Source organism: Nycticebus coucang, chromosome 4 (assembly GCF_027406575.1).
Source record: "Nycticebus coucang isolate mNycCou1 chromosome 4, mNycCou1.pri, whole genome shotgun sequence".
NCBI lineage: Eukaryota > Metazoa > Chordata > Mammalia > Primates > Lorisidae > Nycticebus > Nycticebus coucang.
The window spans coordinates 139,215,783-139,241,124 of record NC_069783.1 but is presented as its reverse complement, the minus strand read 5'-3'; the positions used below and the strand labels follow the sequence as shown (position 1 = coordinate 139,241,124).

The 25,342-nt window shown below is 42.1% G+C and overlaps 1 protein-coding gene across 6 annotated transcripts in view; it reads left to right on the top strand.

Moving 5' to 3' along the window:
- The window catches only part of OSBP2 (oxysterol binding protein 2), a 191,451-nt gene extending 179,738 nt beyond the window's left edge, over positions 1 to 11,713 (top strand). For 4 of the 6 annotated variants that reach the window (XM_053586846.1, XM_053586844.1, XM_053586847.1 and 1 more), the window contains 6 exons: positions 411 to 531; positions 801 to 904; positions 978 to 1,073; positions 1,152 to 1,336; positions 9,814 to 10,043; positions 10,144 to 11,713. In XM_053586846.1, coding sequence (XP_053442821.1) covers positions 411 to 531; positions 801 to 904; positions 978 to 1,073; positions 1,152 to 1,336; positions 9,814 to 10,043; positions 10,144 to 10,289 — 882 coding nt within the window. In that variant the 3' untranslated portion in view covers positions 10,290 to 11,713. The remainder of the gene's footprint in view (positions 1 to 410; positions 532 to 800; positions 905 to 977; positions 1,074 to 1,151; positions 1,337 to 9,813; positions 10,044 to 10,143) is intronic. The other 2 variants (XM_053586845.1, XM_053586849.1) reach the window with 1 other exon arrangement.
- Positions 11,714 to 25,342: the final 13,629 nt, after the last annotated feature.

Here is a 25,342-nt window from a genome sequence, read left to right as displayed (position 1 = left end):
AGGTGCCAGGTTGAGCTTGCCCTTCTGAGGCACAGGAAGCAGGTGGGGGTGCCTCTTGTGCAGATGGGGGAATCGTGATGGGATGGCAGGAGCCCAGCTCTGCCTGGTCAGGTTGAGCCTGTCTGAGTTGAGGCATCCAGGAGCACCAGGAAGCCAACGGGCTGGGGATAGTGCCCTAGGGATTAAGTAGGTTGGGGAGAGGGGCCTCTGGGCCTCGTAGCCAAAGGGTTGTGGGATGAGGAAGAACAGACGATGGAGACTGGGAGGCGGGAGAACACTGGTACACGGTATCCTTTGCACGGCTGCAGTGCCGTGTACACTGGGCGCAGGACAGGCTGCTGCTCTCTGGCTGGGCAAGTGGTGCCTGGGCCTATGTGCTACAGATGCTCACATCCTTGGTCTGCTCTCAGGTGAGCCACCATCCCCCAGCAGCTGCACACTATGTATTCTCCAAGCATGGCTGGAGCCTCTGGCAGGAAATTACCATCTCCAGCAAGTTCCGGGGAAAATACATCTCCATCATGCCACTGGGTAAGCTGGGGCCCTGTGCCTTCCTGGGACAGAAAGATATTATGCTTAAGCAGAAGAACTGTGTCAGTGCAAAAGCTGGCTTGGGACCTCTAGGAGAGACTTCCCTGCAAGTCTGCTGCCCTCCCCTGATGGGCCTCCTGCTGGTGCCTGGACCCACCTCCGGCCTGCATGAAGACTCCGGTTTCTCAAGACACTGGCCTATAGATAGGCAGGCTAGAGTCCCAAATGGGGAGGGGAGGGGCGTCATAACCTCTGACCTATACCTCCAGGTGCCATCCACTTAGAATTCCAAGCCAGCGGAAATCACTACGTGTGGAGAAAGAGCACCTCCACTGTGCACAACATCATCGTGGGCAAGCTCTGGATTGACCAGGTCAGGGGTGCCCTGGGGGTGTGAGGGTGTATGGCCTGAAGATTGGCTGCTAACCATGACCCTCTCTTGCCAGTCAGGGGACATTGAGATTGTGAACCATAAAACCAATGACCGGTGCCAGATGAAGTTCCTGCCCTACAGCTACTTCTCCAAAGAGGCAGCCCGAAAGGTAAGCAAGGACACCCTCAGAAGTTCAGGGGGCCCAAAGCAGCACATGCACCTAGACTGCTCCCATCAATGTCCACAGGTGTCAGGAGTGGTGAGTGACAGCCAGGGCAAGGCCCAGTACGTGCTGTCAGGCTCATGGGATGAACAGATAGAGTGCGCCAAGATTGTGCAAAGCAGCCCCAGTAGCCCCAGCTCTGACGGGAAGCAGAAGACAGTGTACCAGACCCTGCCAGCCAAGCTGCTGTGGAAGAAGTACCCACTACCGTGAGTAGGCCCCTCTGCAGACTGCAGGACAGCGGTCAAGGGAAAGGGTGAGGGATGGAGGCCAGTGAGCGTAGACAGGCAGAAGACCCCCACTTGGCCAGACAGGAAGCAAGTGACAGGCACAGGAGGTCAGGGGTGGGAAGTTGGTCCACACATGGGCAAAGAGCAATATTAATGCAGTCGACATCCCAGCATAGAAGCCAGACACCCAACAGTAAACAAGTGTGAAATTATCAGGAGGTAGCAAATACTACACAGAAACTTTAAACAAGGTGATGAGACAAAGTTCTTCCCAAAACCAAACTTAAAAATAACTAAGAAACAGAAAGTTATTTATAAAAAGTGGCACAGAAGATTCCAAAAAGAACAAAAGAGGAATTCTACAAATAAAAATAAAATAACTGAAATTGAGAACTCCATGCAACAGTTCAATAAAATCTGTCACCTGGGGCAGCGCCTGTGGCTGAAAGGAGTAGGGTGCCGGCCCCATATGCTGGAGGTGGCGGGTTCAAACCCAGCCCCAGCCAAAAACTGAAAAAAAAAAAAACAAAAAACCTGTCACCTGAAAACGGGTCAGAAGAAATTATCAAACTGTGGCAGAAAGAGACAAAAACTTGGAATAGACAAGAAGCTAGAGTGAGAAGACCTATCACTTAGTGGTGAAGAGCAAGGTCCCTGAAACAGGCTCTCCAGCATCCCATGGGAGCTTTTTAGTGTGCAAGAATCTCCCTAGAGCTCCTGCAATGGAATCTGCATTTTCAATAAGATCCCCAGGGCATTTCTGTGCACCGCATGTTTGAGAACAGGGTCTGATATACTTCTGGTCAGAGGCCCAGAAAGAAAAAGAGACCATATCTGAAGAGAAAATAAAGAAGTTTCTATAGCGAAATCTATACAGTGAAGAAGAAATATGAAGTGGTAAAATTTTTGTTTTTTGTTTTTGAGACAGTCTTTGTTACCCTGGGAAGAGTGCCATGGTATCAACCTCATCACAGCAACCTCAAACTCTTGGACTTGAGACTTGAGCAATCCTCTTGCCTCAGCCGCCCGAGTAGCTGGGACTATAAGCGTGCGCCACTATGCCTGGCTTGGTTTTTTTGTTGTTTTTTATTTGTTTGTTTGTTTGTTTTTCTATTTTAGTAGAGATCGGGTCTCGCTCTTGCTCAGCCTGCTCTGGAACTCTGGATCTTAAGCAATCCACCTGCCTCGGCCTCCCAGAGTGCTAGGATTACAGGCATGAGCTACCACACCCCATCAAGAGGCCAGATTTTTAAAAGACATTACTTTCTGAAGAATAGCAGACTGACAACTGTCTCCTCATCAACAATGATGGGAGCTTGAAGACAGTCAGAGGATGTCTTCCATGTACTGAAAGACTCATTGCTGGCAAAGAATTGTATACCCAGAGAAACCATCTTTAAAGAAGGAAGCTGAAATAAAGACATTTTCTGGCAAACAATTCAGTTTGCCACCAGCAGACCTGCTATAAAGGATATATCTTAAGCAAAAGGAACATGATCCCAGATGGAAGATCCAAAATGTATATGAATGAATCAATAAACAAAAGTATGTAATTTCTGTGGGGTTTACAATTTTATTCCTCATCTATATAAGTCAGATGAGGAATAAATAGAGGGAAACTCTTCAAAGGCCCTGGAGCTACCCAGGAAAAGGAGAAGGATCATGACACATATAAGCTAAATCCAGGTCTGCCTGAAAAAAAATGAAAAAACAGACAAACATTAACTTTTTTTTTTTTTTTTTTTGAGACAGAGTCTTACTCTGTTGCCTAAGCTAGAGTTCCATGGCATCAGCCTAGCTCACAGCAAGCTCAAACTCCTGGGCTAAAGCGATCCTCCTGCCTCATCCTCCCAAGCAGCTGGACAGGTGTCCACCACATTGCCCAACTAGTTTTTCTGTTTTTAGTAGGGACGGGGTCTCACTTTTGTTCAGGGTGGTCTTGAACTCCTGAGCTCAAGGGAGCCTCCTGCCTGGGCCTCCCAGAGTGTTAGGATTACAGGCATGAGCCACTGCGCCCAACCCAGATTAACTTTTGATTGTATGGAATACCTATATTGTGATTCCTAGGGTAACTCCTAAAATAATACATTTAATTGGAATCCCAATCCCAGAAGGAAAAGAAAATTTTTTAAATGGAGAAGAAGGAGAAATAGTTAAAGAAATAGTGAAGATACATTTCCCAGATGGAAGATCTAAGATGTATATGAATGAATGAAGAACAAAACTATGTGACCCTAAGTGTACATTGAATAAACAAGAATAAATTCCTGTGGGGTTTAAAATTTTTAAAAGATGAAAGACATTGCATTAAAAGGGCCTATAGAATGCTAAAGACAAGACATATAGAAAAACATTCTTCTAGACAGTACAGTCAAAATTAAGAATACCAAAGAGAAAATTCTAAAGATTTCAGAGAGGAGAAAAAGTTTTCAGTAAAGGATGAAGAATTAGATTGACATTAAATTTAAAAATGATTTTAAAAATCCCCACACATTTAGAATTTATTTAAGAGCTAGAATCTCATTCTGTCACCCATTCTTTGCAGTGGTGTGATCATAGTTCACTGCAACCTCAAATCCCTTGGGCTAAAGTAATCCTCCTGCCTGAGCCTCCTAAGCAACTGGGACTACAGGCACCTACTATCATGCCTGGGTAATTTTATTGATTTATTTATTTTAGAGAAGTTTTACTATGTCACCTAGGCTGGTATTGAACTCCTGGCCTCAAGTGATACTCCCACTTCACTCTCCCTGAGATTAAAGGCATGAGCTCCCATGTCTTTAGTAACTTAGTAACTTAAAAACTTTTAAGTTACTAAACAACTCAGGGGTTAAATATATTAGAATGGAAATTTTTAAATATGTAGAACTGAATGATATAAATCAAAACTGGAGTGGTGCCTGTGGCTCAAAGGAGTAGGACACAGGCCCCATATACCGGAGGTGGTGGGTTCAAACCCGGCCCCGGCCAAAAACTGCACAAAAGAAAAAAAAAAGAAAGAAAGAAATCAAAACTGGCTGGATACAACAAAGGCAAGGTCAAAGGAAATACAGGGTAGCCATAAATTTTAAACGATACACAGACTTTATGGCCACCATATATATTGCCCTGAATAGTTTAAACAGAAGTTATTCCTTTAAGAACTTAGAGCAGTGAATCCCATTACTGGGCATCTACCCAGAAGGAAAAAAATCCTTTTATCATAAGGACACTTGTACTAGACTGTTTATTGCAGCTCAATTTACAATCGCCAAAATGTGGAAACAGCCTAAATGCCCACCAACCCAGGAATGGATTAACAAGCTGTGGTATATGTATACCATGGAATACTATTCAGCCATTAAAAAAAATGGAGACTTTACATCCTTCGTATTAACCTGGATGGAAGTGGAAGACATTATTCTTAGTAAAGCATCACAAGAATGGAGAAGCATGAATCCTATGTACTCAATTTTGATATGAGGACAATTAATGACAATTAAGGTTATGGGGGGGAACAGAAGGAGGGAGGGGGGTGGGGCCTTGGTGTGTGTCACACTTTATGGGGGCAAGACATGATTGCAAGAGGGACTTTACCTAACAATTGCAATCAGTGTAACCTGGCTTATTGTACCCTCAATGACTCCCCAACAATGATAAAAAAAAAAAAAAAAAGAACTTAGAGCAGTGGTTCTCAACCTTCCTACTCTCAACCTTCCTAATGCTGCGGCCCTTTAATACATTGAGAACTGCTGACTTAGAGGAAGTTTAACATATACCAAAGAAAGAAGAAAATATACTTGAATAGAAACCAGTAAAAAAGAAAAAGGTAAAATAAGTTTGATAAAGCCAAAAGTTGATGCTTTGAGGAAAAAACAACTGACAAAGACAACTATTGGCAAAGCTGATTAAGACAGAAATAAGTATTATTAATAGGCAATGTACGGGTCTCATGCCTATAATCCTAGCACTCCGGAAGGCCCAGGCAGGAGGACTTCTTGACTTCAGGAGTTGGAGACCAGCCTTAAGCAAGAGCAAGACCCTGTCTATGTTAAAAATAGAAAAAAACTAGTCAGGCATGGTGGCACATGTCTGTAGTCCCAGCTATTCAGGAGACTTAAGAAGGGAGGATCACTTGAGCCGAAGAGTGTGAGGTTGCAGGGATGCCACTGCATTGCAGCTGGGGGTGAAAGAGTGAGACCCTGTCTCAAAAATAATAATAATGTAATAGTGAAAACGTTTTAATATGACATATGAAGTATAGAGATAATTAAAACTCAAATTGGAAGGACAAATTCTTAGAAAAATATAACTTACAAGAATTGACTCTAGAAGCAATTAAAAGTATGAATAGTACTGTAATAATTAAAGAAACTAAAGCAATAGTTTAAAACTTAACACAAGGCCCAGGTAATTTTACAGGTGAATTCTACCAAATTTTTTATGAAGTCATACAGACCATTAAAAAGACAGAAAATAATCTCTCTCCTACAGGGGGGCCAGGATAACCCTTATACCAATCCAGGCTAAGACAAGAATAGGAAAATAATAATTCTGTATTTCACTTGTGAATATATAAGCAAATATCCAACAGTGTATAAAAAAGATAACATTCGGGGCGGCGTCTGTGGCTCAAAGGGGTAGGGCACCGGCCCCGTATGTCGGAGGAAGCAGGTTCAAACCCAGTCCTGGCCAAAAACTGCAAAAAGTAAAATAAAATAAGATTGTGATTGTGTCCTTAAAAAAAAAAAATATATATATATATATATATGTAACATTCTATAATCATTATGGATTTACCTGGATATACAAAAATTATTTATATTAGAAAATCTCTAAAGTAATTCATCATAATAACAGATTATAGTAAGTACACAATTCAGAGAAAGCATTTTAGGTGCTTAGATAGAAGATTATCATACAAATCAGTTGCATTTCTATACACTAACAGCAAACTAGAAAAGTGCACTTTAAGATACTAGTTATCATCAGAGAACATCAAGGACCTTGTAATAAATCTTGTAATGTATTCAAGACCTCTATAAAGAAAATTATAAGCTTTACAAAGAGATATCAAAAAAGAGCTAAGTAAATGGAGAGAGAAAGACAATGTTCATGGATAGAGAGTACTGTAAAGATGTCATGATCTAAAAAGTCTAAAAATCCCTATAGGAATTGCAATGGAATTTGATATCAGAATTTTTTAATTTGTATTGAAGAATAAAGGACACTTCTGAAGAAACTAAAAAAAAGAGGACTTGCCCTACTAGGACTTTTATTTTGAACTATAGTGTAAAGGAATACTGAGCCCAGAAACAGACCCGTGGATGTATGTATATCTGATACAACAAATGTGGTGTGCCAGATAATGTGGAAAGATGGAACTGTTCATTAAATGGATCTGGGAAAAATGGTGATCTGAAGGAAAAATGGAAAACAATGAACTGAACCTCTCCTTTACACTGTAACAAAAACCAACTCCAAATAAAGGTCTTACAGTAGGTATTAAGTTTGGCTTTTAATTAATTAATAATTTTTTGTTGCTGTTACAGTTTGGCCGGAGCTGGGTTCGAACCCGCCACCCTCAGTATATGGGGCCGGCACCCTACCCACTGAGCCACAGGTGCCTCCTCCTTTTAATTAATAATTTTAAGTAAAACATATAGATGAGTATCCTTAAGACCTTAAGAAAATACATTGTAAGACACAAGAAATCATTGATGCACTTGAGTATATTAAAATACTTTTGTTTCATTAAGAAAACTTTTGGGGGCGGCGCCTGTGGCTCAGTGAGTAGGGCGCCGGCCCCATATGCCGAGGGTGGCGGGTTCAAACCCAGCCCCGGCCAAACTGCAACCAAAAAATAGCCGGGCGTTGTGGCGGGCGCCTGTAGTCCCAGCTGCTCGGGAGGCTGAGGCAAGAGAATTGCATAAGCCCAAGAGTTAAGAGGTTGCTGTGAGCCGTGTGACGCCACGGCACTCTACCCGAGGGCGGTACAGTGAAACTCTGTCTCTACAAAAAAAAAAAAAAGAAAACTTTTGGGTGGCACCTGTGGGTCAAAGGGGTAGGGCGCCGGCCCCATATGCCAGAGGTGGTAGGTTTAAACCCAGCCCTGGCCAAAAACTGCAAAAAAAAGAGAAAACTTTTGCTCATTAAAAGACAATTTAAAGACAGTAAAAAGACAATATATAAACTTGGGGAAGGTAATCATAATATCTATACCTGACAAAGGATTAGCATCAAGAATACACAAAGGTAGCTAGGCATCATGGCTCACGCCTGTCATCCTAGCACTCTGGGAGTCCAAGACAGGCAGATTGTTTAAGCTTAGGAGTTTGAGACCAGCCTGAGCAAGAGCAAGACCAAGTCTCTAAAAATAGCCAGGTATTGGGGTGGGTGCCTAGACAGTCCCAGCTACTCAGGAAGCTGAGGCAGGAGGATCCCTTGAGCCCAATAGTTTGAGGTTACTATGAGATATGGTGCCACAGCACTCAACCCTGGGTGACTCTGTCTTAAAAGAATCAAAAATATGTAAAATATCTGTATATGAATGTGCACAGAGAGAAACACTGACTTAAAATCCAAAAAGATGCAATAAAATTTAATTAAAAGGAAAGCAACAGACTGAGCACCCAGGAGTCTTACTCTTGGGTCTGTCTGAGCAGGAGATGGATTGGCAGGTTTTCAGTAGTTAGATGTAAATCATTGTCAGGATGCTATCTTTTTTTTTTTTGTAGAGTCAGAGTCTCTGACTCAGTAGAGTTCTGTGGCATCACACAGCTCACAGCAACCTCCAACTCCTGGGCTTAAGCGATTCTCTTGCCTCAGCCTCCTGAGTAGTTGGGACTACCCACCACAACACCCGGCTATTTTTTTTGTTGTTGTTGCAGTTCAGCCAGGTTCGGGTTTCAACCCACCACCCTCGCTATATGGGACCGGCGCCCTACCAACTGAGCCACAGGCACCACCCAGGATGCTACCTTTTTGTTTAGGGTGGCAGTGCTGCATTTATAAATGCAGGCCATGCAAGGACCAATAAAGAGAGGTATCATGTACCAAGGATTACAACTAATTCAAATTTGTGAGGTCCAAAAAAGAGCAAAATAAGACAGTAGATTTAAATCCAACATACCTGTACAGTAATTAAGTGATTTCAGACAAGTTTTTAAATACCCACTATACATGGTTTGCAAGAGATACATCTAAATAAGAAAAGACTGGAACAAAAAGATGAAAGAAGATACATCCTCAGAAATACTGCAAAAAAGCAGTAAGGGACAGTTCATAATAATGGTTAGTTCACCAGAAAATAAGTTTTAAATTTGAATGTACCCTGTACCTAATAACATAGCTTCAAAATGTACACAGATACAGCAAAATGCAGGTAGAAATCTTAGGAGAAAGGAACTAAATTTACAACCAAAGTAGAAACAAAGAATCTTAGGAGAAAGGAACTAAAGAACAACCAAAGTGTTCTGTTTGAACAATAGAACTCAACAACTGTAGCAAACATACTTTCTTCAACCACGTGGAACATGTATAAAAACTGACTGTATACCAAGCCACAAAGCAAACTTGAAAGGACTGAAATTATGCTAAGTATAACGGTCTGACTCCAAGGTAATTATTTAAGGAAAAAGTAAGTAGAAAACTTGCTTTATGTTTATTTATTTAAGAAACATGTTTTTATCCCAGCAAGCTGGTTCACACCTGCCATCCTAGCACTGTGGGAGGCCCAGGTGGCAGACAGCTTGAACTCAGGAGTTCCAGAACAGCCTGGGCAAGAGCAAGACCTGTCTGTACTAAATGTACTAAAAATAGAAAAATTAGCCCCACCTTGTGCAGGGCGCCTATAGTCCCACGGACTCCAGAGGCTGAGGCAAGAGTACCACTTAAGCCCAAGAGTCTGAGGTTGCTGTGAGCTCTGATTCCACACACACTAGCCTAGGGCAACAGTCTCCCCCCAAAAAAGAAGGAAATATGCTTTCAACTAATTGGTAGAGTAGAAAATTTGCCATGTTACAAATTTAAGAAACATGCTTTCAAATAATTTATAGGTCAAAAAAGATAAAATGAAAATTAAAATGTTTATAACTTAATAATGAAGGTAATTACACACCAAAAGTATTGGGATTCAGCTAAAGCAGTTCTTGCGAGTGAAATGTGTAGTAATAGAAAAGCTGAAAAAATAGTAAGCTAAGACTCAGCAATTCCCCGGTACTACTAATGTGGCAAAACAGTTGCAGGTTAGTGAAATGTGGGAGGAGCCGGGGGTAAAAAGTTGCCTGTAGCCCCTGGGTTTGGCTGGGTCAGTTCATCTGGGGCATCCCCGGGCACTGGGGAAGGTCCTTCCAGGCCAGAGAGACCTGGAGGGTGAGGAGGCACAGGGGCCAGGAGGCTGGACCCCTCCCAGGCAGGGGAGAGTTGGCCTGGGGACAGAGCATAGGTCGGCTCACCCTGCTGCCCCTGCCACGCAGGGAAAACGCAGAGAACATGTACTACTTCTCGGAGCTGGCCCTGACGCTCAATGAGCACGAGGAGGGCGTGGCACCCACCGACAGCCGCCTGCGGCCAGACCAGCGGCTGATGGAAAAAGGCCGCTGGGACGAGGCCAATGCTGAGAAGCAGCGGCTGGAGGAGAAGCAGCGTTTGTCGCGACGACGGCGGATGGAGGCCTGCGCACCCAGCGGCTGCAGCGGAGAGGAAGGTGCGGTGGGGGCGGAGGGTAGGAGGGGGTGTTCAGTGGGGACAGGGGTGGGGTTGTGGGGTTTAGGGCGTCGGCCCACCTGCCCACTGTGCCCACCCAGCAGAGAAGGAAGCAGAAGCGCACATGCCACTGTGGTTCGAGAAGAGGCTGGACCCACTGACCCGGGAGATGGCCTGCATATACAAGGGCGGCTACTGGGAAGCCAAGGAGAGGAAAGACTGGCACATGTGTCCCAACATCTTCTGAGCGCCACCCCCTGCAGCAAATACAGGCGCCTGCACAGCCCACTACACTTTTTCTTTAATGCTCTCAATTTAATACCAAATGGCCCTTCTCCCACACCCACCCTCCTATTTCCCTTAACCTTTTATTTCTTTTAAAATACTTTTTAGGACTCCCACCTTGGAAGGAGGAAGGGCTGCCCGGGTTCTCTCCAGCCCCCAGGTGCACCGGGTCACCCATGCCCCTTCATTATTGACTTGGGCCCCATCAGAACACCAGTTCCCAGTCACCACAACTCAGACCCGCTGGCCCGGGCCATGGGCTGCCCAAGTCACCAGCCCCCAAGCCAGGGAGGAACTGCCTCCCTCCAAGGAAGCCTCTTTTGACTTTTTTAGAAAAAACGATCTCCTTTTCTTTCCAGCCTTGATGTTTAGTAAATATTTTTAGAATAGCACTTAGCAGACAGCTTTTCAAGTATGCTTTCTTGCCACAAAAATATACTGGCAAGAACCCTTTCTTTTTAAGACATCAGGAAGCCAGACCCCGTTGAAGTCGGAAGCATTTTATAGCTCAATATAGCAAGGCCCTAACTGTATCTGAGCTGCCCACCCCCACCCCCAGGAGCCCAGAGTCTCACAGAGACCAGAACATTAGGGGGATCTATACCCCACTGGTGGGGAAAGGTGTACTGAAGGCATCCCCCACTGTGGATTTTAGGGCAGCAGTCCCCAACTTAGCTAGCTTGGACCACGCCTGGGTAGCTCCCTGGCCCCCAAGAGGCCAGGAAGGGCTGGAAGGCAGGGCCTGCAGGTGCTCCTCACCCTGAGACCCAGGCCCCAAATCAGCAATAATGAACAATCCCTCAGTTCAGCCTGGGCTGGTGACCCAGGCACCAGCAACCCACGTCCCACCTTGTCCTCAGGTGGCTCCTGGGTTGCCCTGTCTCAGTGCCCCCTGAACTATTTGCCTAATTTATATATATGATATACAAATATATATATAATAGCTATTTTGCTTAAATTTCTATGATATGTGAAAATGAAAAAAATGATGAAGACAGGGTACACCTGTCTAAGTTTGGCCCTCCTGGTCAGCTGTGCCCTGTCCTCTCCTTGTAACCACCCCTTCCAGCGGCTTCTGCCAATCCAGGGGGACTGGACCACCACAGCCACTGTCCCAGCCCCTCAGGACCCCCCACTCCAGTCTTTCCTACTTTCAGTTTAGTCCTAAACATTCATTGCAGGGTTGTACTTTCTACTCCACAATGGGTTTTTATATATATAAAAAAAAAAAAAAGTGAAAACACCGTGTGAAATGCCTTACGATGCCCACTTGAGAGGTGGGGCAGGGCAGCCCTACCTGGCTTCCCTGCAGAGCTGTGACATGTACTTCCCCTAACACTGTTTGTGAGTGAGCACCTATTGACTGGTAATAAAAAAAACCTTGGCTTTGGAGTTTTCCACTGCTCTGTCCCTCAATTTGTCCATGGCAGGGTGGACAGGACTGACAGAGAAAACAGGTCACAGCCCAAGGTAGAATGGGGAGAAGAACATACATAGGTCTTTCAGGAGCAGGAAGTCTGCCCAGAAGGCTGAGTCAACACTGTTGGCACAAACCCAGGGGAGGGGTTGCAGTTCTGCCAGAGGCTATCTTAATGCCACTGCCACAGAGCTGGCCTGGACCCAGATCTAACCCCCCCCACCCCCAAGAAGGGCAGTGTTTTAGCCGCATTCAGGCCACCTCTCTCTCAAATCCTAGAGCTGTCCAGAGTGAGCCCTCCAAGACAGAAGGCCTACCCTGGTGAGTACTGTTTTTGCTTGACAACTGTGGCCTGGGCTGCTTCCGTTGCCCCAGGTGCCAAGCAATTCAGATCACTAGCTCCTCAGACCCAGCTAGAATGGCTCACAGTCTGGCCTGCTGGGTCCTCTTCCCACTGCCAGTTCTTCTGGGTGAGAGAATGGAGTAGGACAGGGCACCACAAGGGCCTCAGAGCCGGGGTCTTACCATCCACCTCACCGCCCGAGTACTACAAGATCCAGAGCTGGGTCTGCTGACTTATCTCCTTGCCCTTGCTTCCCATCTATGGGGACTCCAGCAGAGGAGGAGAAGGGCAGTCTCAATGGACTGGGGTGGAGGTGGGGGGTAACCCAGGATGGACCTGACCCAGAGGGCAGTGGAAGGAGCCTGCCTGGTAAGGGGACAAAGGCTAATCAACTGAGGCAAAGAGCCTGGAGTATACCAGGCAGAGCTATGAACAGGGGGTGACATCAGGGCAAGGTTCTAGAAAGATTGCTCTGACCAGGACACAGTATGGACCTGTAGTTGGTGGTCTCCCCTATACACCAGGCATCGAGTAGAAAACTGAATAGAAAAAAAAAAAAAGATTCTGCAACATAGGCCACAGGGATCATAATATGTCCAGTAAAAAAAATACAAAAACATGTAAAGATATGACGAGACCTAAGTGAAGAGGGAAAATGCCATCTTCACAGATAGGCAAACCTCAGTTATGTCAGTCCCAAATCTATAAATTCAAAATGACCCCTATCAAAATCCTACAATATAGTTAAAAAAAAAATAAGTTGACTATAAAATGTATTTGGGAGAGTAACTGTACCCCCAAAAAGGTTTAAAGAAGAACTCACAGGGGGGAGGGACAATGTGGGCTTGACCTGCAGATGCCCAAACAAGCTAGGCAGCCACTGCTAAACAGCTTCCTTTTTCTCCGTTCCACTCAGATCACAGTTTGGTATGCCATAAACACATTTTGTACTTAATCGTCCTCCCTACCCCAAATGGACTGTGAGCTCCGGAAGAATAGAAATCTTGTGTGTGCCTGGCACACAGTAGGTGGATGATGCACGGCTGTTGAATCAATTCCAGGCCAGGAAGATCAGCTAAAACACAGGCTCAGGGGTCAATATGTGGACAGCCAGGGAGCACAGCTGGGGTAGCATGTTGTAATAGGCCTCAGAGAGGAAGAGCTAAGGGCTTCCCCCAACCTCTAGAATCCAAATGATTACGCCTGACAGACTATGGGGTAGAAGTCTGAAAGAATCTGGAAGGTGCAAGAGGAGCCCTGAGGACTCCTCATCTCTAGAGCTGAGGCTAGAGTTGGGGGAGAGTGGGGAGGAGAAGACAAGAGAGACAAATTTCAAAGTGTAAAGAGAACAACAGAGCCTGTTGAGAGAAGACCCCAGTGCTATTTAACTTATTTTTATAAAGCTAAGCAACATGCATAACTCCAATAACAAAACCTAATAAAGACAGTGCTAAAATATAAGTAGTCCGCAGTCTGATCTCAAGTAAGAAAAAAAATTCTCACAAATCCAAATAAGGCAATAGCAAATAGAATCCAGCCATATACAAAAGACTGATAATCCAACTTGGTGAAGCCCAAATTAGGTTTACTGCAGAAATGCAAGAAGCTTTCCATTATCAACATTCATTACATCAGTTCAAGGAGAAGTTCTCTTTCTGGCAATACGGTAAACAAGGTTCCTGGAAAAATTCCTTTATGGGAAACTAGACATGCTAGATAAAACAATTTTAAATATTTTTTTTAACTATTTTAAATCTTAAATGCATGCATTAGCTGGAAAGAATGTAAGGAATATTCAGCCTAAATATTAAGTGGATGTGGAAACCTGAAAAGAGAAGAACTCTGAAATTTTTAACTTCACAGTCATTTACTAAGCCCATTGAGCCTAAGTTTTTGATGCTTCAAAATACCTCCAAAGGTAGGGCATCTAATAGGAGATTCCCCCCATCCCTTGGGGAAGCTGGGCCCCCCAAAGGGCTAGGCCTTCAATGTAATAGTGAATGCAAAATAAAACAGAAGGAAATTTGTTTTAAAGGCTGGTACTGAGCAGAAGCTCAAAAATCAACCAAGAATTTGTAACTAGAAATAGACCCTCAGTTTGCTTTGTATACCAAATACACATTTTCTCAATGGTCCAACAGACCATTGAATGGTCCAATGGAACTTCTAATAGAATATAACATGGACTCAAATGTCCCTAGTCACCTGAGAGAAGCAAGTCCTCTCTGAAGGATCTCCCCTTCAGTCTAGGCCTTATGAAACTCCAGATATAAATTTGCAACAACAATAAGCAGCTCATAGGTACAAAATCTTTAAACATACAAGGAAACAAGCCCCCAATGAGCAAAAGCAACCAGAAATAACAGCATTATCAGACACCAGACTCCTTCACATAGTGAAAGTATCAGATACAGAATAGAAACTAAGCATATCTAATACATTTCTAGAAACAAAAGTACAGCTTGAAAATAAGTAAAGAGTAAATATTCAAAAAATACTAAAAGATTTTCAGAAAAAAATCACTAAAAATAATTCAGTGAATAATTTTATTTTATAACATGATACAGCCAAAGAGAATATTACTTATGTGGATTTGAGATGAGAGGAAATCCAGAATACAATGCAGACAGAGCTGAAAAATATGAAAGTTAAAAGATAGGGAAGATGATGTGAGAAGGTTCCACAGTGTCTGATCTGTTTCAGGAGGAGAAAAGAGATTTTATTTTTTTCCTGGAGCATAAGCAATCTTTAGTTAAAAGCTGAAAGATTTTCAAGAACTCATGAAAAACATCAATATTCAGAGTAAAGCTCAATAAATACTAAGCATGGTAAATAAAAAAAGATATCCACAGCTAAACAATACAGTAAAACTGCAAGATCACTAACACAACAAAATCTTAAAAGCAATTAGATGTGTTTTTTTTTAAAAATCACCTTCAAAGAGCATTTTTATACTAAGAATTGACCAGAAATAGAAGATAATAAAGCGGTACCTCCAAAATAAAAAAGAAAATGTTACTATTCTCCTCAAAATATCTTTTCCAAAGTAAAATGAAGACATTAACAGAAATTTATCAAAACAGTGTCTTCTGGAATTACCCTTTAATGAATTAAATATTATGTAATGATTTTCAGATAATCATTAAAGGAATAGCAACTACTTTCCAAAACAGGGGAGGAAATACATTGAATACAGGGAAGAAAATCTCGATCTAAAAGAAGGTAGGAAAGGAGAAAACAAAAGAATGAAGATAAGGTAGGAAAAAATTACAAGTGAGAAGAGAGAAATAAATCAATAATATACCAGCAATTACACAAAATTTAACCAAAATGCTTCAAGGAAAACAAACAAAAAAAAAATCCAGAATAAAAATAAAATCCAGCTATATGCTATTTACAAGACTATAGCTAAAACACAGACTTTAGGGTGAAAAATATTAGACATTGACTACTAGAAATTTAAAAAAAGTCACTTTATAATAATAAAAGATAAAGCTCATGAAGTTCTAAAATACTTGTGCATCTAGTAACATCTCAAAATATATGAAGTAAAAGGACATAATCACAAGAATAGATAAACCCACAATGTATAATGGATGATTTTAACATCTCTCCCAGTAATAAGAGCTCAGACAAATAGCAGTAAGGTTCAAACAACATAACGAACGATAGGGCATTACATGGAACTGCAGAATACGTATTTTTGAAATGCACATGGAATGGCTGGGCATGGTAGCTCATGCCTGTAATCCTAGCACTCTGGGAGGCTGAGGCCAGTGAATCCCTTGAGTTTGAAACTAGGCTGAGCAAAACTGAGACCCTCTCTATTAAAAATAGAAAGACTAGCTGGGCGTCATGGCAGGCACCTGTAGACCTAGCTACTCGCTACTCCAGAGGCTGGGGCAAGGGGATCGTTTGAGCCCAGGAGTTTGAGGTTGCTGTGAGCTGTAATGCCAGAGCACACAAGCCTGGGGCAACACTGTCATAAAATAAAATAATTAAAATATAAAATAGGAAGAGGAAGGGGAAGGGGAAGGGAGAAAGAAAGAAATACACATGGAACATTCATGAATATTAACCACATATTTGGGCTAGTCATAAAGACTCAGCAAATTTCAGAGGACTGGTATATGGGTAACACTCTCAGACTGGAATGGGCACAGTTCAAAACCAACAAGATAATTAGGGAAGAAAACATTAGGACATGAAATATATTTTGAAATAACTCATGGGTCAATGAAGAAAATAGCAGAAATCAGAAAATAACAGTTCAACAGAAATTAATATTATGTATCAAAACTTTCAGGATATAATTAAAGCAGTACTTTGAAGAGAAAAGAGCATTAAAAGCTCATATTTATTATAAAAGAAAGCTAAAAACATCCAGTTTGAGTAATAAAATGAACATTAGGATAAAATCAAAGGAAATAAATTCAGTAAACAAGCATAATAAAAAAGGACCGAGAAAGCTGAGTTTGATTCTTTGAAAAACTAAAATTGACTAATTATTGGCTTTCCTTATCAGGAAGAGAGACTAAGGGGGGGAGAGGTACGAGAGCAGGAAGGAGACAAATGAACTGAAAAAGTACCTGGAATAAAAAGGGGGCATAAATATAGATGCTAGAAACATTTTAAAATAAAGATTATGAATACCTTTGACAAGAAATTTGAAAACTAAGATAAAATGAATAATTTATAGGAAAATAGAACAAAATTGATTCAAAAGCACAGAAAAAATCTAAATAGTATTACACCCATTTTGGACTAAAATCAGTTAAAATAGTCCCTCAACATATATAAATAAAACCCCAGAGACAGACAACTAAGGGAATAACTCCAATCTTAGGGCAACTAACCCAAGAGTACAGGGAAAGAGGGAATAATCCCAAACTCTTCTCTTGAGGCTAATATAACCTGGTCACCAAACCCAGAAAAGACAATTACAAGCGAATATAATTCATACTGGTATAATTCAAAACAAAATATTAGTAAATCTAACAATATAAAAAAAATTATTCCAAAAATGCAATACTAGTTTACCCTATAAAAACTGAACAGTGTCATTTACCATCTTAACAATGTTTTGACCATATCGACATGGTTGTTTCCATGGATGTAGGAAACCTTTAGATAAAATTCAACATGCATCCATGATTTTTTTTAAGCAGCTGCACTGAGAATAAGCCCCGTTGAGAATAAGCCCCGTGTGGTTGGCACACTAAGACACGCGCTGCCTGCGTTAACTAGTGGAGCTGACAGACGTCGCCTCTGCACCACTCCGCTTGCCCAGATTTGCTACTTGGCAGGTTTTAACAGTGAGAAACGGAGGGTTTATGTGCACATAGCACTCTGCTCCACGGCCAGGAACTTCCCCCTAGGCAGAAGAACAAGGAACCAGTCCCCGGTGTGTAGTCTAGGGCATCGATGATTTTTTTTTTTTTGTAGAGACAGAGTCTCACTTTATGGCCCTCAGTAGAGTCCCGTGGCCTCACCCAGCTCACAGCAACCTCCAACTCCTGGGCTTAAGCGATTCTCTTGCCTCAGCCTCCCAAGTAGCTGGGACTACAGGCGCCCACGACAACACCTGGCTATTTTTTGGTTGCAGTTTGGCCGGGGCCGGGCTTGAACCCGCCACCCTCCGTATATGGGGCCAGCGCCCTATCGACTGAGCCACAGGCGCTGCCGACATCGATGATTTTTAAAAGTAAAAAAATGCTTACCAAGAGGAATGGAAGGAGACGTCCTTATGTAATCTGATTAACCATAGCTATACCATACACACAAGCTTTCCCCATAAGAAAGGAAACAAAAACAGATGCCCACTTTTACCCTTTGTATTCAACACTGTACACAGTACTAGTCACAGCCAATGTAATTAGCAGAGAAAAATATGTATATAAAGTATGAGAATTGGCAAAAATACCATTGTTCACCGATGACATGACAAAATCCAAAGAATCTATAGCTAGACTAGTAATAAAGATATAAGTCATTACATTTTTATATACTACAACCAACTTATCAGAAAATGTAATCTAAAAATAACATCAGCAATACCATTACAAATCATCAGATACCTAGGATACACCTAATGAAAGACATACAAGACCTTTAAAGGGAAAATTATAATTCCTTTCTGAGAGACACTAAACAAAGATCTAAAGTAATGGAGAATTATATCACCTTTATTGTTTAGAAGACTTACAAAGACATCAATTCTTCTCAAATAGACAACAGATAACAATTCCAATGAAACCCCTACAAGCTTTCTCATGCAGCTTGTTGATTCTAAAATCTATATGGAAATGAAAATATTAAGAATATAAAGCCTGACAATTCAGTTTGCAAACTTATTCCAGAAAATGTGCTACCTCATACCTCATTGTTGAATATCTCCATGGTCACCTTCAGAGCACCCCCCTCGGGATGCTACGCACAGACACCCGTGCCTAGTCCACCCTTCAAAGCAATTTTGGAATTTTTTTTCTGGAATGGCCATCAGAGCTCTCATCATATTACCCTTGACATCCAGAATGTGATCAACTCTTTCTCCATTGATGTTTTACTTGATTTGCTATCCTTCTCACAGTCAATGATTGTGATTCACAATTCAACGAATTCTTGGAATGTTTTCATCAGTTCTGCTCATTACTGCATACCCTAATCTCTCTTCATTAGTGATGCTTTATCTCCCCTTAGAAAAACATTTAATCCATTTTACACTGCCATTTTCTTTATGGCATTATCCTGATAAATTCAAGCTAACATATCCCTGATTTTACTTCCACTCTTGCCAAGTTTAACAAAATATTTCATGTTTGTTTGTTAATCTAATTCAAGCTCCAACATTCTCATGACAGCACACAAAAACGCGAAATAATAATGAATGTCACTTAGCAAGACACCACCACACGTCAACATGAACACAGCTGTGAGACACTGATATACCAAGGTTATGAAACCTTACTGCACTATTTGTACAACTCTGCCAACACAAGCAGACGGTGGCAATTTTGCGAACTTAATTGTCAAACATTGTAGTTAAAGAATCTCGAAGTAGAAAAAGTGAGATAACTGGCTCTATTAAATATCAAAATGTATTGGAAAAACTATAAATAATTAAATCAGGATCAACGTAAGGAGACAACAGACAAATATAACTAAAAGTCCAGAAACATATTCATACTTAAATGAACATTTGATGTATAAGAGTGGTAACACAGTAGAGCAATAGAGAAAAGACTTTTTCAGTAAGGGTTGTTGAGATAACCAGATATACATGTGCATATGGAAAAAGAAAGAAGGAGGGAATAGGGGAAGGAAGGAAAATTGGAGCTATACCTCACACCATTGACACAAAAGTCAATTTCAGGTAGATTAAAGATCTGTACAGATGATCCTCAACTCAAAGCTGAGTAATGTCCCAATAAACCCATATTAATTCAAAATTCTATAAGTCAAAAATGCATTTATCAATACACCTAACCTATTGAATATCATAGCTTAACTAGCCTACCTTAAACATGCTCAGAACACATTAGGCTACCGTTGGATGAAATCATCTAACACAAAGCCCATTGTATAAGAAAGCATTGAATATCTCATGTAAATTACTAAATATAGTACACTGAGTTATTGCTTACCATCATGATCACACAGCTGGCTGGGAGATGCAGCTCACTGCCACTGCCCAGCATCATAAAAGCATCAAAACGAGTATCACTAGCCCAAGGAAAGGTCAAAATTCAAAACCTGAAGTATGGTTTCTACTGAATGTGTGTATTGCTTTTGCACCATCGTGAAGTTGAAAAATCATAAGCCAAACCATCATAAGTCGGGGACCATGTGTATATGAAAGAACTATAAAGGCTTCAGAAGACAATATTAAACAGTATCTTTATGACCTCAGGATAGAGGAGTTCCTAAGTTACAAGAAATGAAAACTATAAAGAAAAGACTGATAAATTATTCCACATTTTTAATTAATTGAGGATTTCTATTTATTAAAAGACTTGGAAATGCCAAAGAGTGGGAGGAGAAATTACAGGGCGGCACCTATGACTCAGTGAGTAGGGGGCGCCAGCCACATATACCGAGGGTGGCAGGTTCGAACCCTGCCCCGGCCAAACTGCAACAAAAAAATAGCTGGGCATTGTGGTGGGCCTGTAGTCCCAGATACTGGGGAGGCCTAAGCCCAAGAGCTAGAGGTTGCTGTGAACTGTGACGCCACAGCACTCTACCAAGGGTGACAAAGTGAGTCTCTGTCTCTAAAAAAAAAAGAAAGAAAGAAAAGAAATTCACAGTACAGATAACTTACAAAGAACTTGTCTTGGCTGAGCATGATGGCTCATGCCTGTAATCTTAGCACTCTGGGAGGCCGAGGCAGGTGGATCGCTTGAGCTCACGAGTTCGAGACCAGCCTGAGCAAAAGTAAGACCCCATGAGTACTAAAAATGAAAAACTGAGGCAAGAGGATCGCTTGAGCCCAAGTTTGAGGTTGCTGTGAGCTATGACACCATGGGACTCTACCAAGGGCAACAAGGTGTGACTCTGTCTCAGGAAAAAAAAAAAAGTCTTCAGAATATACCAAAATATATATGAATAAGAAAAAGATAAAAGTATAGAAAAATGGGCCAAAACTTCATCAAAGAACTCTAAATGGTCAATTAACATAAGAAAAGTGTGCTCAAGAATGTTAGACATCAAAGAAATACAAATTAAATGAGATACCACTACACAAGACTGGCAAAAATTTTCAAGTCTAGCTATATTGAGTACAGGAAGTGAAGACATGAAGCACTTACACACATACAGCGCCAGTGGGTGTGAAAACTGACACAACCGCTTCTGAAAACAACCTGGTATTACCTAGTAAAACTGAAATGGGCATCACCTGTGACTCAACAATTCTCCAAAGATTATATCCTTGAGAGAAAGTCCTGTACGCATGCAACAGGCGACATAAATAACCAAGTTCACGGCTGCACTGTAATACCAAAAGACTAGGAACAAACCAAATGCCAATCACAGAGGAATGAATAAAAAATTATGGTATCTTCAATTATAGGTGTTATTTGTTCATTTTCATTGCTGTCCAGTATTCAGCAGTGATGTGTCAACCTAAATCCCAGAGAGAGGCTCTCTAAAAGATACGGTATCTGTTTGGGAATAAAGCACTGCAATGGGAACGTTTGTATTCTCATGCAATACTTTATTCTCAACATTCCCATTGCAATGCTTTGTTCCCAAACAGGTATCTTGTCTTCTAGAGAGCCTCTCCCTATTAGGTTAACATATAGAATACCATACAGTCATGAAAATGAATAAATTACAGCTACCTCCAACAATATGGATGAAATTTCTGGAACACAATGTCAAAAAGAAAAAAAAAACTGCAGAACGATAAATGTCCATCTAAGTTCGGAAACAAAAGTTTTTTAGGAATACAAACCAAGGTCATAAAAGTATAATAAAGAGCAAAGAAAACAGGAACACAGTTCAGGATGATGGTGACCTGAGGGGAGAAAAGGGATCCAGGAGGGACACACAGGGATTGATAAATAATAATAAACACAGTGGATGTGTTTGTTGTTTATTCTTCCAACTTCACAAATATTTTGTAAATACAATATTCTTTTGTAGCCACCTAAGTCAAATAAAAATAATTAAAAAAGCAGCTTAAAGGAGAAAACTAAGATTTTAATAGATAGTGAAAAGCTATTTGATAAAACTCAACTAGTGTAGGAGGCACAATCCACACTTCGTTCTGTGTGACTAGTGCCCCCCTGGGCCCGACTCAGGCAGAACTGGCAGCTACAGGTGAGTCTCAAAGGCCTCAAGTTAAAGAGAAACTGAAGGAAATTTCTTCAACACTTTAAAGGCCATTTACCAAAGCCAACCCTCTCAAGTGGATTTCCATCCACATCAGAAACAGGACCTGGACAATTATTCAACATTGTTTCAGGGTCTCTACAGAACAGTGAAATGACAAATTACATTGGTAATATTGGCAAGTTTGCAAATTGAATCTATAAAAAACAGGAAATTTCTTGTGGCTTATGCCTATAATCTTAGCTCTCTGGGAGACAGAAGTAGAAGGATCACTTGAGCTCAGGAGTTGAAGACCAGCCTGAGCAAGCGCAAAACCCTATCTCTGCTAAATATAGAAAAATTAGCTGGGTGTTGGGGCGGGGCATCTACCGTCCCAGCTACTTGTGAGGCTGAGGCAAGAGGATCTCCTTTACCCAGAAGTCTGAGGTTGCTGTGAGCTAGGGTAATGCACTGTAGCCTGGGCAACAGAGTGAGACTCTGACTCAAAAAAAGACAAAACAAACAAAAATTATGGAACTTCATAAGATAGAAAACAAATTATATTACATCATTAGCTTTTCTCTATATTAATAACCAACACATAACAGAGATGGGAAGAAAGTATCCCATCACAATAATGACAAAACCATAAAAACACTAAGGAATTGGTGGTGCCTGTGGCTCAAAGGAGTAGGGTACTGGCCCCATATGATGGAGGTGGCAGGTTCAAACCCAGCCCCAGCCAAAAACTGCAAAAAAAAAAAAAGAAAAACACTAAGGAATAAATTTAACCAGAAAGTTATAGAATCCATATGAAGAAATTATAAAATCTCATTAGAGGATGTAGAAAGGAGTCTTGAACAAATGGGGAACTATTTCATTTGCTTTGGGGAGATTTAATATCATAAAAATGTTAATGCTCCCAAAAGTTACATTTAAATTAATGCAATTATAATTCAAATCCCAATAGTTTTTTTTTTTTATGGCAGGGATGAGAGAACATTTTATAAAGCAATTTAAAATTTCATGTGAGAGAATTCTTAGACTGAGAAAGTATTTTAAAAAATAAACACAAAGAGGAAAATTGATCCATTTACATGCTGGTAATGTCCAAAATTACAGCTTCAGCTAAGACCTAGTCCCTCACACTCACCTGTGCACCTGAGCACAGCTGTGACCACTGTGTAAGTGGCATCTCAAACCCAACAGGTCCAAAGCAAAGGGACTGAAATATAAATAATAACCAAAGTGGTTCATTTCTAAGTGGAGTGGGATGAGTGAATTTCCACCTGGAAAAGAAACAAAGCATGACTCCTGCCTTACTGCTCATACTAAATACATAAATTTCACAGAAACTGAAGTTTAAGCAAAAACTAAAAAACATGGCAACAAAACGTAACAATGTTTGTGGGTGGGTAGGAGGAAAGAAAGAAGAGGATGTATTTTCTTAAGCATGATAGGAAACCTGAAAACTTCAAAATATTTACCTTTTGGGCTCAATACCCGTCCTCGGGTTAGGGCACCATCCACATACACCAACGCTGGCGGGTTCTAACCTGTCTCGGGCCTGCTAAACGACCACAACAATAAAAAAAATAGCCGGGTGTTGTGGTGGGCGCCTGTAGTCTCAGCTACTTGGGTGAGAGAATGAAGCAAGAGAATCACTTAAGCCCAAGAGTTTGAGGTTGCCGTGAGCTGTGATGCCACCGCACTCTACTGAGGGCGACATAGTGAGACTCAAAATATATATATATGTATATATACACACACACATATATATTTACCTTTCAATAAACACCACAAACCAAACAGAGGACAAACGTGTAGAAAATGGACCAGACTCATGACACCTCAACAGCTCAGCCTCAGCTCCTGGGACAGGCTGGCACATGGGCAGGGCCTTCGAGGCAAAATGAAAAGTATGCAGCTTCTTTTCCAAATTCTCTACCTTGCGGAACTAAAAGCACCCGGCCGTTAAGGACATTTGTACAAAAAAATGTTTGCCCACCACCCCCCTGAAGTTGAAAAATAACCTGGAGAATCCGGGTTAATAAGCAGCAGCCAGGAAAAAATGTCCTCACTTTTCTGCCAGGTTTTGGGGGGTAGAAGGGCCTTTCCCTCCCCTGAGATACCCCTGTGACGTGAGGAGACCCGCACAGGTGGCAGTCTCCTCAGTGTCCCCAGGTTCTCAGCAGGCTCATGATGCTTCCAGGGTGCATGCACAGGGCCCCTCAGCACATGCCTCGGCGCTGCGCAGGCGCTGGTGAGCGTCTGCCGTAAGGGCGTATGGGGACGGTGGGCGCTCTCTGTAGCCAGACCATTGGCCGGCTGGGCGTCAGTCATCCCCAAAGTCTATGGAGAAGTAGCCAAGTGCTGGCGAGGTGAGAATTTACACGTGTTGTACTGTGGTAGCCAATGATGAAGCACGAAGAACACAAAACATCTCAACCTCTGACAGATGGGTTCTCCCCGCCTCCCTGCAGTGCCCCAAAAGTGGCCCGGTGGCAGTTGGCTTAAGTTGTGGGGCATTGTGGAGGAGAGTGAGAGCCCAGAGCTTTCAGTGGGTGGTGGGGGGGGGGGGCAAGGGAAAATGAAGAGGATGAAGGACAGTAAATCAAAGCAGTGGATTGGAGCTGGCCACAGCTTCCCAAGAAACATGTGGCTACTGGGGCAAGAAAGGGCTCCAAACTCCCCAAAAGCATCTGAACAGAGTTCGGAGACAAGGAAAGAGGGCTTTGTCTGTGGGATCCTCTCCCTTGCACTGGTCCAAGTTTGCCCCAGTGGTATGAGCTCCCCCACCAGGTCTTGGCTGGAGCTGTTGAGATGCCACAACACCTGTAAGTAGCTGGGGCACCTATAGTGCAGGCCTGATGGAAAACCCGGCCCTCCCTCAGGGGTGGGCACTGAAACTGGCCAAATGGCTAGATGACCACAGGTAAGCACATCACCCCCACATGGGTTGCTGAATAAGCAGCCGAAGGTCTACAGGTAGCAAGTGGTGTCCAGAGAATCTTGGGAGCAAAGATTGGGGGTCAGGACAGCAAGGGGCTCCAGAACTTGGTCCCAACTTCAACTAGAGCAGCTCCAGTGCTTTCTATATGGGCTTCTGGATAAATTTTGGGTAGTTAACTGGTCTTGTAGCTAAATAAGCTGGAAAACCTCTACCATTAACCCATACTAGAATGGGAAGTGATCTTCTGAGATGGAAGAGGAAAGGAAATTTCTGCTAGACTTCACCAGCAGAAATGCTGAAGGCCTGACACATTGCAAGTTACTGGGTGAAAATGACCAGACTCAACAACAGGCCTGGCGACATCATGGCTTGTTTTCCAAGTGAGTAGTGTCTTGCTAGGCCCTTCCCTTGCACAACCTTGTCCACTATGGAGAGGATGCCTCCAGCAATGCCAAGAACTTTATAAAGTCTGAGGCCTCAAACTGGCAGCAG